Source organism: Seriola dumerili, unplaced genomic scaffold (assembly GCF_002260705.1).
Source record: "Seriola dumerili isolate Sdu_G_001 unplaced genomic scaffold, Sdu_1.0 BDQW01000003.1, whole genome shotgun sequence".
Lineage (NCBI taxonomy): Eukaryota > Metazoa > Chordata > Actinopteri > Carangiformes > Carangidae > Seriola > Seriola dumerili.
Window position 1 is genome coordinate 1499290 of NW_019174258.1, and position 19165 is coordinate 1518454.

The 19165-nt window shown below is 39.2% G+C and overlaps 1 protein-coding gene across 2 annotated transcripts in view; it reads left to right on the top strand.

Moving 5' to 3' along the window:
- The window catches only part of LOC111221567 (furin-1-like), a 78473-nt gene that overhangs the window by 30933 nt on the left and 28375 nt on the right, over positions 1-19165 (top strand). For both annotated transcript variants that reach the window (XM_022745021.1, XM_022745029.1), the window contains exons 3-6: positions 8055-8153; positions 14723-14818; positions 17353-17481; positions 17786-17862. In XM_022745021.1, the coding sequence (XP_022600742.1) occupies positions 8055-8153; positions 14723-14818; positions 17353-17481; positions 17786-17862 (401 nt within the window). The remainder of the gene's footprint in view (positions 1-8054; positions 8154-14722; positions 14819-17352; positions 17482-17785; positions 17863-19165) is intronic.

The following is a 19165-nucleotide window of genomic DNA, read 5'->3' on the forward strand; positions in this document are numbered from 1 at the left end:
TTACACTCATTAAAGAAAGATTGTATTTGAAACTCCATACGTCAGAGATTCCACTTTTATGTTTCCACCCAGGCGGCGGCCAGGTCTGGAGGCATTATGTTTTGTTCTTCCATCCCATTCTCGTGAACGCAATATCTCAGTAACGTCGCTTGGTAATTTCTTCAGATTTCGCACAAATGTTCACTCGGACTCAAAGATGAACTCATCAGAATTTGGTTATCAAAGGTCAAGGTCACTGTGACCTCACAAAACATGTTTTTGTATTTTATTAACTTTTTTTTTTTTTTTTTCTAGTCCAGCTGAAAAAAACAGTAACATTTGACCACAACCACCATTAGCTCATTGTTGCTGTGTGACCCATGATATTCATACCTACAGTTTGCATTTTCACAGTACATTTCTAAATGAATCATTGATCCTGTTGAGCAGAAATTTTGCTCCATTAGTAACAGTTGATGGGTTTAATCCATCAGCTCCCTCCTGAAGACCACATGAGTTGGATAAGCTGTCGTTTTCTGAGCAGGTTATACCATTGCTACAGAAGGACATTGCATTGAATTAGTGGTTTTCGTAGTGGGAAGAGGCACTGCAGCAACCTGGGAGGTGATTGCAGAAAAATAAATTTAACTGTTTTAAATATTAATGACAATAAAATGTTACTGGAAGTGTAATGAACAATCCTACCGTACCACAACTGCAGACAACATTGAATAATTAATATAATACAAAGAGAAAAGTTGGTTGTAGCATAAGAACAGATACTTGGCCGTCTGTTGGACATCAAAACCTTCAGCAGCCGAAATTACAGATTCAGGAAGTACTTGAGCAAAAGTCTGCCTTCCAAATTGTGTGCTCAGACAACTTGATTTTCTCCTTTTTCAGAAGAAACATGATGAATACAAGACCAGCAGATTAATTCTTTAAAAGCCTCATCAGTGACAGTTAAAACCCAAATAGCCTTTTACAAAGTCACCTGTCTAATTGGACCTCCATCAAATTGCGTACGATAGCTGAAGAATTAATTTTTCTCCCTTGAGTGAATGTGGATGTGGTGTCAACAATACGGACTGAAGCAAGGGCCCCTAAATTAATGGCTGTCTTTTTTTTCTGACAGCTTTGTCTGACGACACTTAAATTATACTTTAAATGATTTAGGGCCACGCTTCCTAGAGATGATTCAAGCCCATTAGTCAACAAGTGGACGGCACCATTAACAAGACGTTGAAGACATTTAACCGTTGTCGCTTTGAAAGTTACTGAACCTTATTTACTCTTTTGCAAGTCTGTCCCAAGAAGAACAACAGAGATTATTATATTATTTCGAAAGAGCTCCCACTGATCTCAGTCTATTCTTGTCTGAAGGAGGTCTCTGCTTCGAGAGGTTATTTTCAAAAATACTTCTCAGACGGAGGTCATAATGGTCAGACACTCTGCCAGTGCAGCACCTGCTGCTTGAAGCTCGGTTCAGAACAGACTCGTTCTTTGAGATAACATCTGACTCCATCCTGAGGCTGAAGTTCACATCTCACACAGTCAGTCGGTTCTGTCCTGGTGGGGGAGTGAGAGTGTTCACTCACAGGCCAGAAGGTTATGCCTATTCATTCTTTTACCATGCATGTCAATACATTTTTTTCTTTTGTCAAACATGGATGAGGAGAAAATCGCTAAAGGGGAGATATCCATGAGCGTGAGCACACATCCATGACTTAGCTTATCAGGTCACTGACCATGTTGTCTTTCTAGAAGAGTGGGAACCAACAGAGCACTGAGTGGTTGCTGGTCTACTTTTCAAATGTATTGACTTTTGTGCGATTAATTGTGATTGTTTGTACGAACAGTTTACAACTGGGTGTTTGGTGTAAAGCCTACCAAACTGCGTATGTGTGCTGTCTTGTGCTTATCTGGCTTTACCCTCACAGCGCCACAAAGACCTCGCTGTGAAGGGTTAGTCATCTGAGGACAGCTCTCATCGACCCGTGAGCTAACAGCCCTGCAGCAGTTCTGCCATGACACTGTAAACTTTTTACACGCTCACCCACTCCATAACATCGAGGGGTGCTGCTGTTGACGAGTTGTCGTGTCCCTCATTTACTGAAGCAGAGAGCCCAGGAAGATGGAGCATACAATAAACTCACATTTGCTTGTTTATATTTATTACTAATTAGATATAAGCATAACTCGTCTCGTTATTTTCTTATTACTGTTACTTTGTAGGTCTCAGAGGATTGCCATGCATATAAGCAGTATTTCATTTAATTACATCAGTGTATTTACTGTTAGTTGTGTACCTACCGTGTACCCACAAGTTAATAAGTAGTAAAAAAACAAAGTCATGGGGTTTTCCAGCGTTGCATCACATGATGGCTGATGTCTGTTGACGGTAAATCTGTGCCAGTGTTGCCAACAAGTAAACAAAAGGAAAGATAAACTTTCTGAAGTTTCATTAGATATGACTGGTAGTGTAACATTGTGATATTTTGATCACTCACCTCACCTCACCTCACCCCACTTCACAACACACAGGTACTCCATCATCTCAACACCACCACCATTCAGTCGGGTCTTTTCCACTATGGGATGTTAAAGACTAACCTGGAGCTTCCCATACCCTGAACTTGTAAGGAACCTGTAAGGTGTATTTTTAAAAAAATTATTATTCAGTTTATATTGAAACAAACTTCCTTACAGTACGTATCAAAATGCATGTCCCGCATTATTAATTTTGTTTATGTTTATGTTTTTCAATTCTTTCTCCTGATAGTACCTGGAACTTAGATTTAGTTTCACCTCCTGAGCATTGCTGAAATTTAGGTTTGGGAACTTGCTTGCGAAGCTGAGGGACATCAGTGGAAACAAAAGCAGAACTGATGACAATGGCTGCACATAGCTTAAGCTATGTGTCGTTAAGTTCCTGTATTTTATTCTTGAGTCCCTTGAAAAAGTAAAGAAACCAAAGCCAAGCAAACAAAAACTGTTTCCTTACAGAACAACAGCAAAAAATATATTTTTAAATGTGACAAAAGAGCAAGGTCACATGCAAGGAGAAGAGGGAGAAGCAGAAGTGAAGGGTTTGCAACTCTGCAGTCTTGACCCGAGAGGGAAGGTTATTTGATTGGGGAGCCACAATGGTGTGGAAATTGGGAACAGGTGAATAGATAGCAAGGCTGCAGAAATGGGAGAGCTAATCATCTGCAAACAGAAGAGCACTTGGCACAAAGTAATCTGATGAAAGCAGAACAAAATATTTGCTGTGACAAGACGGCACAAGGTTCATTGTGCAAATGAGTAGAAAAGATACATTTAAGAGTTCAGAATATCTTTTATTTTTATTTTTATGTATGATGATTGAGACGTGATAATTGCATGATACTCAAAAATCTCCAGAAGAGAAAATCATGGTTTTTGTGCACTGCAACGCTCAGTCAGCTGCAAAACACTGGCTGAACAGCGATCACTCTAATCACAATCTCACCTGTCTGACCCTTTGTATAGTGGAAAAAAACTGAAAAAAAGAGAAAATCATCCATCATGTTCATCACCCTACACTCAATATTGACAAAAAAACTGTTTTTTTTAGAAAATTTTGCAAATTATTAGAAATGAAATAACAGGTGTTTGCTTTAATTTTTTCTCAATCATCCTTGATATGTATCTTAATTTTATCCATTAAATTATTAAACCCACAACAAAGTAAAAGGGGCTGAATACACTCACTGAAGCCACCGTGGATATTGATGTCTTTGGGGCATTTCTCGGCTGTCCTTACTGTTCAAATGTCCCATATTTCACCATCCCATTCAATCCACTTTTTTTGTCAAAACCATTAAATGGACTAATCTGACTTCTTCAGAACAATCGAGCCGAACGGTGGACTGCGCCAAGAGTCACAATCTGTGTTTACTGAATAAACACAGTAGAGGAATGTGGCCAGTAGCTTGTTGGGAATGGACAGCATGTTGATGAATAAAGTAGCTGGAGTTTCCCTTATATGGCTTCATAAACTTAATAGTTTATCCTTTACATGCTTTAGATGTATTTGGACAAATATTCTGCGTACTAGCCGCCACTTCACCTACATCTGTATATCTCTGCAGTGTGAAGGCTACCAAAACTGTGGAGCTTATGTTGTAATAAAGTGCATATAATGTAGATGCCAAATAAAGCTGAAGGTTAATGAGTAAGGAGAGACAGAGTGACTGCTGTAGGACAAATAATGGGGGGGGGGAACACAATGAAGAGAGAAGATGCAATGACTAAGCATGGTTTGGCAGAAAGAAAGACCAGCTGTGCAAACCCATTTTCAGGTGTGTGGGGCAGCTCAGTCTGCTCTGCCCTGCATTAAAAGAAACTGCTGGTTATGTCCAGCTGCCACTGTGGCGGTCCATGCCCCTGTTCTACCCATTCACCGCAGCGAGTAATTAGACTCCAGCCTCATTATATAAACAAGTTGCTGAACTATTTTACGAGGCTTGTGCCTGCGCAAGTCCCATTTTCTCAATTTATCTCAACTCGCTGATGCACAAACGAAATACGGTTGTGTCCCACAAATCAAATGCAGTTAAACGTCAAAACTGAAAGGAAATGTGTCATGATTGATGTGTCTGTGCTTTAACTGCAATAATGGCCTCCTCCTCAAGAGTCATTTTCAAAATCCACAGGCTTTGTTCTTCACGTTCACGAGTCCATATGGAAAACAGTTTCATATCATTTTATTGCAGTCTCCAAACCTCTTTCACAATTTGTCTCCAGACATTGTTTGGCTCTTTGTAAAACATAATTGTGTCAACAGTCACTGGAGATGAGAAACCAGACCTCTTGATAAGTGCTTTCCCACAAGGTAAATTTGGCAGACGGGGAGGGAGCAAACATGCAAACAAACCAGCAGACAGTAATTTTCCACTGTCTGTTACCGTGCATTTTAATGAGGTTGATGGATTAATTCCTCACTTCAATAATAGGCTACTCGGCGAGCACCAGTTAAGCTTGTTCTGCTCTATCAGTGCCTGGCTTATCGCATCAGCAGTGGTCACTCACAAGTCCTGAATTCGTTTGTTTCCACATCATTTTTCCATCTAAATGTCTTTGTCGTAAATGGGCTTTTTTTTTTCCCCCAGTGGAAAAAAGGTTAAACTCCACAGAAACATTGTGGTCTTGAGATTACATGGTTGAAGACATGTGCTCTTAAGTGTCGCTGCTGATTGCCAGATGATGATTGAGCTGCAGGGTAGACATTTAGCAGCGCTAGAATTGGCTTCATTTTGTTCAGTGAGGGGAATCTGTGCGTTTGTGTGTGTGGGTGCATATGTTTGAAACAGCTGAGCTGTTTAATGTGACATGACCTTTGTCCCTATATGTGTATATGTGTAAATGTATGCATTTATGTGTTTTTTTTTTGGGGGGGGGGTTCATGATAATCTCTGTTCAGTCTGAGGTTGCTCCGTCTTGACTTGCGTTTGCAGTGCAGTTGTGATAATTGTTGCCAGTATCCATGCAAAATTTTCTGTCTATTCTAAGACCTAATGACAGGTTATTTTCTCAAAAAAATGTAGATGTGTAGAAATAAGTTGGCTAAGTAAATTAGTATAATAGTATTTTACCCAAATTTTCCCATCAGATAGTGATGTCCTACATTAGCCAGCAGTCTTTTTTGACAACCTGCAGATGTTTGTGAACTTGTCACGCTTCTTAGACGACTATACTTCAGTGTGAAGGCAGCAATTGGCAGTAGCAGAGAGAGAGTTGTTTTCCAATGGACAAAAAGAGACAAAGAACGGTGATTTGATCTTTCTTTATTTTTTTTAAAATTTATTTTTTACATTCTATCAAACCGCTTCTTGTCGCCCTGGAAACATCCTCTATGGGATATAAATAAAATATAAAAATGGGCCTTGAAATGCATCACCAATAGTTTTTATTTTAGTTTGAACTGTGATAAGTTATATTCGAAAACACCGGCTGAATGGATGAATCAACCATTAATGCTTTGTTTTTAAGAATATCTTTTCATTGGTTGTAGTTTTATTTAGAGTTTCTTAATGCCATCCATGTCTTTGATCAGTGTCCCACCTCTCAGGCTCTTAACTGGGCTAACACAGTGAACCCACTACCTGCTATTATTCTTCTCTTCTTCAGAAAAGGGGCCGTTGGATTAGTTAATTCCGTTGGATGTCAGCGTTTTATTCCCTTTTGTAACCTGCGCTTTCTCCTTGGTCTTGTTCTTTAATGGTTTTACACATTCACTCACTGACACACACACACACACAGACTTGTGTTGGTTCCACGTCTGAGCTTGAATATCACTGTAAAGTGTGTCTTCCCTCTTGGATATTGCTTCCCTATTGTCCACTGGCTTTGTGTGCAGGGGCCTTTTGTGTCAGCCTGGCTGGAATCGGCCTGTTTACTGTGATTAAATGGGAGCAGAGGAGGTTGGGGGACTGATCCGAGGCCCTTTTGCAGTGAAGGAATGTTGCAGTACATGCTGCAGTACCTTAGCTCTACATCAACCTTTGCTGGGACACAAGGCGTCCCTGTCTTATGACAAAAATGTAAATGATTTTTTCTCCTTTTTTTACACCACATCTTCATATGTTTATGCTTCCTATAATTATGGTTAACTCTGTACATCGCAAGCCTGTGTGCAGTGGTAATTTTGTCTCTGTTTTTCATTTCCTCGTTTTCTCTTTAGCGAAAATCATTAATTAACAATTCATAGCATATGGAGCTGTCAACACCAACCAAGTACCTTCATAGATGTTGGATTAGCTGGTTGCTAAACAAAGTATTTAATGATGAATGTAAAAATGTTCCTTTGGACTCATGTTTTCCTCTTTGACAACCACTCATATTCTCTTCAGTCTAGATCAGGGTTGCAACCAGCATTTTCTCCCACTATTAATTAATCTATATATTATCTCGAAATGAATAATTAATCTGCAACACACCAAAGAATTTAAATTAACAGTGATTATAAATTAGTAACTGTTAAGTCTTTTTACTTGTTAAGTCATTTAAATTTTTAATGGGTTATCAAGATGAATTTTTTGTCAATCATTACATTGGCTAATTGTTTCAGCAGTAGATTATAGATTCACACCACCGATTTGTCTTCCTTAGCAAACTGCTCTGCTGTGACGTGGAGTGCTTTTCTTTGCTCAGACAACATATTCTCTTAAGTAAAGTGTGTCACTGCTCAATATTAAAGACCTTGGTTACACAGTGGTAATAACTGGACTGAGCACAGAGGATTATCCGTCGTGTAATGGGTTTCCTACGGGGGAATGTGTTAGTCAGTGTGGTGGAACCAGGAGTTGGAAGGGGGTTATTTGAAACCAGTGCAAAAAATGGAAATAGGCTTCTCTAATTGTGAGAAACACCTTTTACTGGCTAATGTGGCTTAATAGCAGACTCATTATGTGCTGTAAATTTCTGCGAAAAATGATTTGCAGTTGCAAGGATGGGGAGGAATTTGTTAAATTCAGATTAGCTGAGGAGAAGTTACAGCTACAGAGAAAAAGACAGTCCAAAATGAAAGGTTACACACATGGTGTATAAATGATGCTTCTGAATTTCTTTGATGCTGCTTTTGGTCTGTTGATGCTGATGCAGGGCTCTGTGCTTAACACTGCTTTGGTTTCAATAAGATAAATTCATGAATAATAGATTAACTCTGTATATGTGTGTGTTTCTGAAATGTTTCCATCAGATCAGTGTTATCCATCAATCCATTGGTGTTATTTATGTTTCTGTCAGGTCATGTCAGGCAGCCTGAATTTGACAGATCTCCATTTTTATTGCAGTATTCATACTGAATACAGCTATATAATAAGATGGCTATTTTATTTTAAGTTAATTGTATCATGCATTATTTGTTGATGCAGTTGTGTTTGTACCGACTGCTACTCTGTACTTAGCCATTCTGTAATTTTGACTTGGTGTTTTAGTGGTAGAGAAAAGTCCAACTATTGGGATGTGTGTAGAGTTATTATCAGATTACTGAGAGAGAGAGATTTAAATGTCCACATGTGATAACTGATTTAATCTGTTTGTCTTTCTAGGTATTTGGTGACTATTATCACTTCCGGCATCGTACATTGGTGAAGAGATCGCTGTCAGATCACAGGGGGACACAAGTCCGTCTACAAAGAGATCCCAAGGTAAGAGGTTTATTTTGGGGGCTCCAGTTGATGGACTGTGTGTTCATGGATGTGGGTGAGGTTTGTTGATGCTTCAGAGTACGCTGTGGGGAGAAAGAAACCTAACTAAACAAAAGCAGTAATTATTTAGCCATATTTTTGGTGGAAAGGTGAATTAAGGTGTGGTAGTGGTTTGTGAAATGTCTTTAAATAAAAAAAATAAAAAAAATGTGACAAGCTGCATCTTCAAAGGACTTACAGATGGCTTTGAAAATTGGTTTCCTAGCTGATTTCTCATTATTAGAAACTGTCAATGTTCCACCATTAAACATCTTTTGAGACCATTTGTAATCCTTAAACAAGCCAGTATTATAACCTCTGGCTTATCCATCAAGGTTTAGCATTGTGTTTTTGACATGTGAGAATATTAAAGTGGACCCTCTTTAATAAGAGAACTGTGGCGAGTCATCAGTCTCAGAGAGCGGCTGCTTCTACAGTGAAACTAATTCTTTTCACTTCTTAATTTGAAAGTGATTTTAAATTAATTTGTCATTCAGTCACCACTCACTGCCATTGTTTGTAGCTCAGATAAGAAGCAGAGTAGAAACAAAGGGGTACACAATAATCTCACAGCCACAGGGCAAAGAACAAAACCCTTAGTCTTCATTTGTCACCTTCTCGCTTTAATAGCTGTCTCAGACGAGCCACCACATCCACACTCACTGTTTTTCCTTTTACGGGGGGGGGGTGTGTGTGTGTGAAGGTGAGTTGGTCCTTCGCCGTGGACGCTCCCCAGATACATGCACTCCTGTGAAACAGGGTCCTCTTCCCTCACTGATCTAAACTGAAAAGTCACATTTCTATATTTTCTCACTGTTTTTTTTTTTTAAAGAGTGTTTGGGGTTAGTTTGAAAATGAGTCTGTGTCGTACCCCATTGGGAAGGACAAAAGGAAGAGTGTGAAATTAACATTCATGGCTGTGGGAACACAGCCAGTATGTGTGCGGCTGAGAAAGAGGATGTACTTTTTAAAGAATCTTTTATCAGAAGAGCCTTTTTAAAAATACTTTTATAAAAGAGAAGGGAAGTTTTAAAGACCTTATGACCTTTGTTTTTGACTTGACTTAAGTACTAAAATTACTAAGCAGCTCACAGCAATGAACAATGAATGAATTTCTGCTCTTCGTTCGGCAAACTCTCTGACGGTGACGCCATTTCCATATCGCAGTTTCACTTCAGTGGTTTCCTATAATATTTTGTATATTGTCGCAAATTGTTGTGTGTGGACAGAGGTGTGTTTGTTGTTGTTTTGACAGGGGACTGAATTCAGCCAGCCTCTCCTCGTCCTCAGCAAAATCAAAAGTTTAAATAAAAGTTTCAGTGGACGACAGTACTGCACCTGTTAAATGCATCTCTCACTGACACCCATTTCTCTGCCTTGTAACATTCTCTCAGATTATATCAACATGGTAACATCCAAACTGTGTCCAGTCATTTCAGTAAATTCAAGGACAATTATAGTAATTTAGATGTCTCCATATAAATCTTTACAAATGCAACCGCAGCTGCATTATGTATGTCAAAGCTAATCTGCAGCCTTAGAAAAAAAATAAAGAAGAAATGCAACCTGCTTTAAGGTTTTTATCTCTGGCTGTGCTGTCATGCTGTGCAGCTACACAGTACAGGTGCACACCAGCAATAACATGTAACAGCTTCTTCTGGGTGTTTCCACCCATGTTAGAAATGGTCCACCTCCCTCTTTGGGATTTCCTTGAACACTGCGGCTCCATTTCCTGTTGTTGAATTCCTTTTTTCCCACAGCACCTCAGAGAAAGTGGAGCGTTACAGTTTCAGGTCCCTCCTGTCTGTTCACGAAGGGTCAGCTCAGCTTGTCAGTACCTACAGAAATTTACAGGAATTTATTTTGTGTTTTGTTTATTTGTTTGTTTGTTTAATCAAAAGGAGCTTTGCAAATAGTGCAATAACTTGCAATATTTACCAAATCCCCTGGTTTTTATTTATAGACTCTCTCCTATCTACAGATCAACACATTTCTCTAAATGTGCGGCAATTAACAGTGTGATAAAAGCTTTTAAAAACCAGCTTATCGTTGCAAATTTGACTCATGTTTGCATCACCCGCATAGCTTTTCTGAAAAACATAAAAAAGGAGGAATTTTGAGTCCTCGAGAGACTGTCCCCACAGTTTTTAAACTGGTGGAGATGGAGCCTGAACAAAAGCCTCAGTAAACTCTCTTTGAAGAGTGTCTAATTACCGACAAAAGCACCTGGACCCCTGCCAGATCTCATAGACTGGCTAACAGAGCCCTGTTAATAGGGTCTATTGAAGATTTAAAGCTTGGGTCTATCTGCTACCTCCATGCCTTCTACTGTCTTGTGTTTTATTCAGTTGTTGCTTTGTTTGTTGTTGTGGGCAGTTTGCTGCGCCTCATTGTCTTTGTCTGGTTAGTTTATAAAACAGAGAAGTAATAGGACAGACACAGCAGAGCAATGAGTGGCTCCAGAAACATTTCTTTTATTTTCAATTTGATTACAATGGCGAGAATAGCAGCAGCTGTAACATTAAAAAAAAAAGAAGCTTTGGCATAAATATAAATTACATAGCTACTGATCTGTGCTGTAATTGGGATTATGTTCCTTTATGGTAATGATGTTTTATATGAATCTTCCATTTGCTCTCAGAGGGAGGAAGCTATGTTTCTATAATGAAGAGGGACAAAACAGTGGATAAGCAAAATGAGTAGGGTGGGGAAACTATTTGTTGGACAGACAGCACCTAAACACAAACCAAGCAGTCTGTGTGTGATCATTAGTTCTGCACTCCATCGGTCTGGACGTGTGAGATAGACACCATTTTCTATTTTCAAAGCCCATTTATAATGAAAATGCTGTTTGTCAGCTTCTGGGGCTCTGTGTTCTGTCACAGACTTTTAAAGAATTCCAAAAGACTCTTCACATGAAAATTGCAAAATAGAAAATGGAAATGTTTGTTGTCACACTTCTGCCAAGAGTAGGAAATCTGTTCGATATGAATTATGAGTTTGGTGGCGAAAAAAACGACTTATATTGTTTCTTGTTCTCAGTTACCCTGAATGCTGAGAAGGAAGAAAACATTTTGTCGAAAATGACGAGGACTTTGATCTCAAGTTCAGTTTAATATTCAAAGCATCACAGTCCATTTTACAGGACAGTCACTGACAGGCTATATTGAAAATGATTTATAAGTAGTGTAAGAGAGAGAAGTAAGGTAGCGAGATATATTCTCACCTGTTTGTGTGCATGCATTAAAGAAAGATTGCAGCCATAATTTGTAGGAAGATGCATCACATTACTGACGGAAATTGGTCCCATTTGGTCTCTTTACAATAACTTCTGGGTTTCAGTGATCAGTGTTTCTTCCTACAAGTATAAAAGTACTGAAATAAAGATGGCTGCTGGTATAATCCGGTCAGGAAGTGTTTTTTCTCTTTGACCGATTCAGCATCCTCATTGTTTGAATAGTTTACGAACACACCCGACCCATGCCACTGATCTGTGTCATCATTTACTCACAACTAGGACTGAAGAAGTCTTCTCTGACACATTAATCGGTGGGAAATCATGTCTTTGCTGTGCATTGATGGAAATTTCTAAGAAGTGTGTGGGTGTGATACTTATAAGATGAATTTGCAAAAAACAAATTCATGGGAGATAAAATCATTTAGGTGTCTGTAGTTGAAAGTAGCAGGAACTGCAGACGCTGCACTGACATTAATCTACATGTTTGCAGGAAGTCTAAGAGTTTTGATTGAGCAGTCATGTTATTACCTTGTACTAGTGCTTTGAGGAACAATGTATTTTTAATGTTAATGATTTTCAGTGACGACATTTTGGTTGCTGAAACTGTTTCTATCAACAAATAAGACTAATTTTTTACTGTCATGTCATGACAATAAGGATAAGATATAAATCAAGTGTTTAGGAGGAAAAATAAGCATGTACTGTCAGTAAACTCACTCCCAGTTGACATCATTTTTCTGTAACAGTTGTTGTACCAGTCTTTCTGGATAGACGTAGTAAGATTTCTGTAACATTTCTTACACAGCTCAAGTCTGAATAGAAGCTGTCACATTGACAGGAAAGGTATGCACAAGATTACAAGGTTTTTTACATGTGATGGTTTTGTGTACAGTGTGCAAAACAACACCAAAGGAATTAGGAGTTAATGAGACACTTTAAAGAGCAAAGTCGATGCAATGCAAGCGAAACAAGCCACACAAGCCACACAAGCCACTCAGCGCAGTAAACAGTCCACCGCCGTATACATTATACATCATTTCCTGTGTCTTCTTAAGAATCCTGTCATGTTTTGAACAGAGACTGCATGGAAACGCTCCACCACAGAGGCCGACTCTGTGTATGTGTGAAAATGAGGTATTTGATATGTGATTGAAAAGCAGATGAGGAAATGGAAAAGGGGAAATCACATACATGACCTAATGACGCAAGAGAAAAAAGATTTCTATCTGACTGAAAATCAAATGGAGGAGTGGTATAATGAAGTTGAATTTGGTCCTTTTATACAACTGAGTCTTTGTCACTCTGACTGTAGAGATCCTCTTTAGTCAATACTGCCATTTTCTTTAAAACAGAAAGCCAATAATAAAGCGTGAAAGCTTCAGCAACTGCCTCCGTCTCTGTCTCTAAACTGTCCCCCATGCTGTCTCAGACTAATAAGATATGTTTGATAATGACATAAAGGAATAGGTTTGTGAATCTCTAGAGATTCTCCCTCTCTCCCTCTAAACATTAGATATGGATTAAGATACATATTTATTGATTTGGAAAAGATACAGAGAAGATTGCAGATATGCTGTTAGCTGATATGATGGCATTGATTTTAGTTTTGATATTATTTGATACAGTGCTGCGAGAAGCAGTACTTTTCTAGGCTTATCCCACCTCTGCGTAGGAGTCATTGTAATGCACATTGCATTGTTAAACATTAAAAGTATAAATGTTGGAAAAATAATTATAATGGCTAATAACCTTTATAATATATAATATATTATATTTTCTTCCTCTGACCTCATGCACATTGTACTGCAAGATGATTCACCACCCTGATTTATCTTCTTCTGCTAGAGAATTTGCCATAAAAAAAAAATGCAGAGGCAGTAGGATACAAGCATTTATTTTTTTTGAATGTGGTAGATAAGATTATTTTTCTTCTTCCAAAAGTAAAAGTCCACAGGCTGACAACATCAGCACCAGTTTATAGTGCCGGTTTCTGTGGTTTGAGATATATTGTTAATTTATATTCTGAGCACATTCAAGCCAAGGAGATAATCAGAAAGACAAAAGTGTGACAGTGGTTTGAGGTTTTGTTTCGTCCATCCCTCTGCAATGATCTTCGGAGTACAAATGCAGATATGTAACCAGTCATTTCTCATTTACTGTCACCCCGAGCACAGAAAGCACATGCATATTGCCGCACAGTTGAATGTTGGATGTAGTGTTTTCAACTTAACATCGTCAAAAGTTTTCAGTTATATCTCTTTGTCTTTGTCAGCTGTAGTCAAAGAAGCAGTCACCCAGTACTGTGTGTGTGTACAGTAAACTGCCACAGCTGCAGCTAACAGGGCTGACCTCATCTTCCCAGCAAGAATCGGATGAACCCTGGTGGAGATGTCTCCTCCACTTAGACTGATTGAGATTCTCACCAGTGAAGGGAGCGACACTAACATGAACTCACACACAAACCTCTCTGTTCCTTGAAGTGAAATTATTCCATTACGGTGTTATATCATGGTAGCGTTGGACTGGCATCGCTTCAGTGTAGCAGCTAATGTGACCTTCATTACTTCTTTCCTCTTTTTACTCTTGTGTCTCTAGTGATCTGCAGAGGCGGAGAGAGAGAGAGATGGAGAGGGAGAGAAGTGCGCTGTGATTTGGTTGTCCTTCACATCAGGTGCTCTGTCCTTGCGGCAGGCAGTTCCCTGTCTTCCTTCACTGACATATTTTTCTGTTCTCGTCTGCCCAGGCGTTTTGCTGTACAGCAAGCACAATTCTGCAGAGGGAGTAAGATGCAGGCTTATTTTCACTGAATGCAATCTGCTTCTGTCAACACTTTCCGCAGGAGCTCGCATATTACAGCAGCCTGCTGCAGACTGGCTCGCTGTCATGTTGTCAGACTTGTACTGACTTTGTACCGATGTGTGTGTATTGTTAGCGTGCATTCATGTTTAGGTTCACCCATAAGCATAATAGATTCTGCTGCATCCCATTTTACACCCATCCAGAAATTTTAATTAGTCTCGGGGTGCTCTGGAATTCATCAGCGAGACTCATTAGTGAGGAGTCCACGATACCCCTGTGCCTCTAATCTCACTCTGTCTGCCGTCATCCCGCTGAGAATTGGGATCTCTATTAATGCATTTGACATGGTGACCCTCATGGCCAGCACATAATTATTTCTTGTTCTGTTTTTAATTTTTTTTATTTTAATGACAGTGAGCCGTACACTTTGCAGCCAGAGTATTCTTCTTTGCCATTACTAATCTCTTCATGTGTTTGTGCTCTTTTTGCTTAGGTGACTTGGGCAGAACAACAGGTGTCGAAACGGAGGAAAAAGAGGGAGGCTTTCATAGAACCTTTAGATCCCAAGTTCAGAGACCAGTGGTACCTGGTGAGTATGAACACAAACTTCACTGAAAAAAAAAAAAAGAAAGAAGAGAATTTGTGTGTTGCGAGTGATTTGTGTGTGTCTGTGGGACATAATTCTGCGCTCCGCACTGGTTGAGCCTTTCATCCGCCCAAACTCAATACAGGTGATTAAATTTGGTGCTGCGAGTCAAAAGACAAGCCTGTATGAATCAAATACACCGTCTTTGTGTGAAATGCTGTTGTGTGTATTGTTTACAGAACAAGATGCACAAATCTTAGTGACTTCACTTGAAGCGTACTTCTTTAACAATAGCATACACACACAGAACACCTTGCTAATTCTAAAAGACATGCTTTTTGAAGGTGATAGTTTACTCAAGTCCATAAATGGCATGACCAGAGAGAGAGAGAGAGAGAGAGAGAGGTCTTGAAGCTCTCCTGTTTTCAGTTGATTGATTTTCACATTTGGCTTGAAGAATGTCACTGATACATTAGACTGTTAAAAGCAACAGTTACAACCCCTGAGATTTCCTGTTCACCTCCACTCTTTCTTCAATTACTGTGAGGGCGCTTCAGGCGGAAGAAGATTCAAGCTGATGCAAAACTGACTTACATCACCAGTTGTTCACAATGTCTGTGCTTTAACCGTGTGTTGGAGTAGTCGGTGGCACCTTGACAGGCAACCGAGCAGATAAAAGACCACTGCCTGGTTGTATCAGTGTTACTAGAGGCAACAGATTCTGACATACGTTCACAACGGTTAATCGAATTTCACTGAGTTAATCTGCCTTTTACTTTTCTCAAGTAATCAACCAATCCTAGTAATAACCGCAGATATTGCACTGAAAATCATACACCACATGAATAAAAAAAGACTGATTTATCAAAAGAGATTCCAAATTTTCTTTCAATCAGTTAATCAATTAATTATTGCAGCGCTAGTATTGTTTTAACCACAACGTCTGATAGATCAGAAATGACAAATCTATATATCATGATACTATGAAAAAAACTGTGTAAAAGTTATTAAAGGTACTGTGCTGCTATTTGTGGAGCTACTGAACCTGTATGAGTGGAAAACACAAAAATAAAGAGCGATTTCTATTCTTAGATCTGATGGCACCTCATGAGGTTGTAACGCTCATTAAACACCAGAGGACTTGAAAACTGGAGCAGGACCTTTGTGATTCTCAGATCCTTTCCAGTAATGGGATCGCCCGAGCTTTGAACAGAATACAGCATGGGCGCAAATAACATGTGAACCTGTTAGTTGTTACCCGGATTATAGCATGTTAGCACGTCAGGTGAACATTAATCTGAAAAGTTATTCCAGATTCATCCTCTGCGTGCCAAGAATGTCTGTACCATATTTAATGGATAGAGAGTTTACTCTGTCTGACGAACATCCCCAGTGCACAATAAAAGCAGTTCAATGTAATCTGTATGGTGGTAACTGTTTTCTGAACAACTCTACTGATAGAAAATGGAGGCATCAGGGCTGAAGTTAGTGTCGGTTTGTGTGGTCATGTGACATCAATTTTACTTGCCTCTAATTTGTCTCGTCTCTGCACTTGAGCTGTTTTTGAGTTATCAGCATTCAAGATAAAACATCATTTTCTCTCATTATCAAAACACATTCAGTGTATTTTAAATAATAGGTAATCATAGCAATTATATTATAACAGTTTAGTAATTATAGTAATATAATGCCTCTCTCTCTCGGCAGTAAATAATTCTGTGCCTCATTAAAACTTAACCTGGTTCTCCAGAGGGGAGGGTGGGTGTGTCTGTTGGTGGGTGCCCTTGATGGACAAGTGCTAATGATCAGCATCTGCTGTTACAATGAATATTTGATATTTTCCGATATTTATCTTAATGATGAGACAATTTATTTATATATAATATGCTTTTATTTATATATATATATGCTGAGATGCTCAAGATGTGCAGGGGCAATGCTGACATCAAGGAAGAAGGAAAAGGATTTACTTGATGAGCAATATTCAGGATGAAACCTTGTACATGCCTCTCTCAGATTTATTATTCACTCAGCATGTCAGCCACAAAAGGCCTTGTTCAATCTGAATCAGCATTGCAGATCACAACTTTCAGCTTTAATTGATTTTCTTCTTGATGGTGTAAGTGTCAATGGCGTTACAAGGTTGTGAAACAAACCTCATCCTGTGTGATAGACTAAGCTCGCGAAGATTTGAAATCTAAGAGGGAACTGTGGTGGATGTTACATCTGACACATTAGATATAACCATTGGTACACTTTAAAAAGAAGAGCTTTGAACTAGATGAAAGCCAGACATGGATTTTGACCAAAGGTCAAGTTGAATGTCAAAAGCTTGTCAAAAAGCATACAGAATGATAATTGTGAGCCATCATCCAGTCCACCACTACTTTGCTCTATTAATAATATATATATATATGTGTGTATATATATATCATTTTTTAAAGAGTAAATTTAGTTAAAAGCACAGTCTTGTCAGCACTCAGGTGTCACTCATATAATTAGATTCCATCTAAGTTATTTGCTTCTTCCATCCTCAGTACAACAACAACCACCGTGACTTGAATGCCAAAGCTGCGTGGCAGTTGGGTTACACAGGTAAAGGGGTGGTGGTGTCCATCCTGGATGATGGAATAGAGAAAAATCATCCTGACCTGATGCAGAACTACGTGAGTATAACTCTTGAAAAAGTCCAGACATTATGTTTTCTATGGAGAAGCTGTGTTACTGCAGCCACAAACTGAATGAAGGGAAGTTAAGAACAGAATTATTAGAGCAGAATTTAACATAGTGTCTTCCTTCTAGATTTTATTGGATTTCATTTCCATGTAGACAAATATTGAGGTTTTTAAGATTTGGCAGATTTTTTAAAACAATTGTTTAATGTCAAATCAGTTTATGTGACTCTCCAACCTCACTCAGAAAATGCTGTTTCTGTATCTGACTCTTAACAGCTTATATGTCTCTTTAAAGGACCCGGATGCCAGCTATGATGTGAATGATGGTGATCCAGATCCTCAGCCCCGATACACCCAGCTCAATGATAACAGGTAGAGTAGAAATGTGCACAGATAACAATTTCATTTCCACTCTTGTTTGTCTTTTGGCCTGACCTGGAACCACCCACTCCACCCCTCCCTGTTTCTGTGTGGGGGGGGGCATGTCAAGATAAATTGCTCTCGTTCATTAATTTCTACTGCTCTCTGTCTGATAGCTGCTAACTTACATGTAAATAGGCCTATTGCTGTTTCCCTTCCACGTAGAGTCTGAGGCTGGGGTGTTCAATTTAAATTGGAAGAGGTCCAGTAAGGCAAAATTTCCTCAAGCTAAAGTCTGAACGTTGGTTCGGACCTTGATTAAATGTTCTCTTCTCATTTCAAGGGAAATAAGGGCTGTGATAAATACATAACAGAGAGCTTTTGAAAAATGTGTATCTTGAAATAAAGTGCTTAGGTTTAGAAAAATTTAAAAAAAAAGTGTTGGTTTTTGTTAACCTCATTTCACATCTTAACAGTTTCAACCATTTTTATAATAAACAATCTCCACGCGTCTTAACAATCAACAACAGCTTTGACGCCTCCTTTTTTTTCCCTCTTAGATCCCACTCCCCCGCTTTCCTCACTTATTTCTCCGACTCTCGTCCCATCTCTTCCCTGTGCGTGTATCTCACTCGCTGACTTGAGTTGTTATGATTGGCTGAGTAGTATCACATGACCCGTAGAGGCTCGTAAAGCTGCGGCAGTTAGAATAGAAATGCTGCGGCAAAATTTAATAATACTCAATAATTGATAGGTAATAGGTTTGGGGTCCAGATAGGACGGCTTTTGGATCTGAACCCGGACAATGGCTCGCATATTAGTGACCTCAGGTCTAAAGGCACTGTTTATGCTATTACCATTGCCACCATTAATGCTGGGCAGTTATTTCTTGATATGAATCCTGCCTCCTACCTCAGAGTTTATGGATTTGTCTGGGCCTTTTAAATCACACAGGTGCCACCAGGCCATTTCTAGAGCTTGGATAAGTAGAGTGAATCAACACTAGGATTACGGTAGTGTGTGAAGAAAACTGCTTTATTGCAGTGGCCTCTGCAGATGGCATTAGGAGTTGTTTACCACCACAGTGATGCCTTGCAGAGAATTGATTGAATTAAGTTCATCAGAATTAATGAAACAGGGTAAATCTCTTGGCTCTGGAGGGCCACTGTTCGTCTTCCTTCATTCCCACCGCCTGCCTCCCTTCTGACTTTAATTTCTGATTCACTTTAATCTGCTGTTTGTGGGCCACTGGCCTGAGAGGCTTTTTTATCTCCAGGCTCACCATGATTACTGGTGATAGGCAGAGAAGATTATA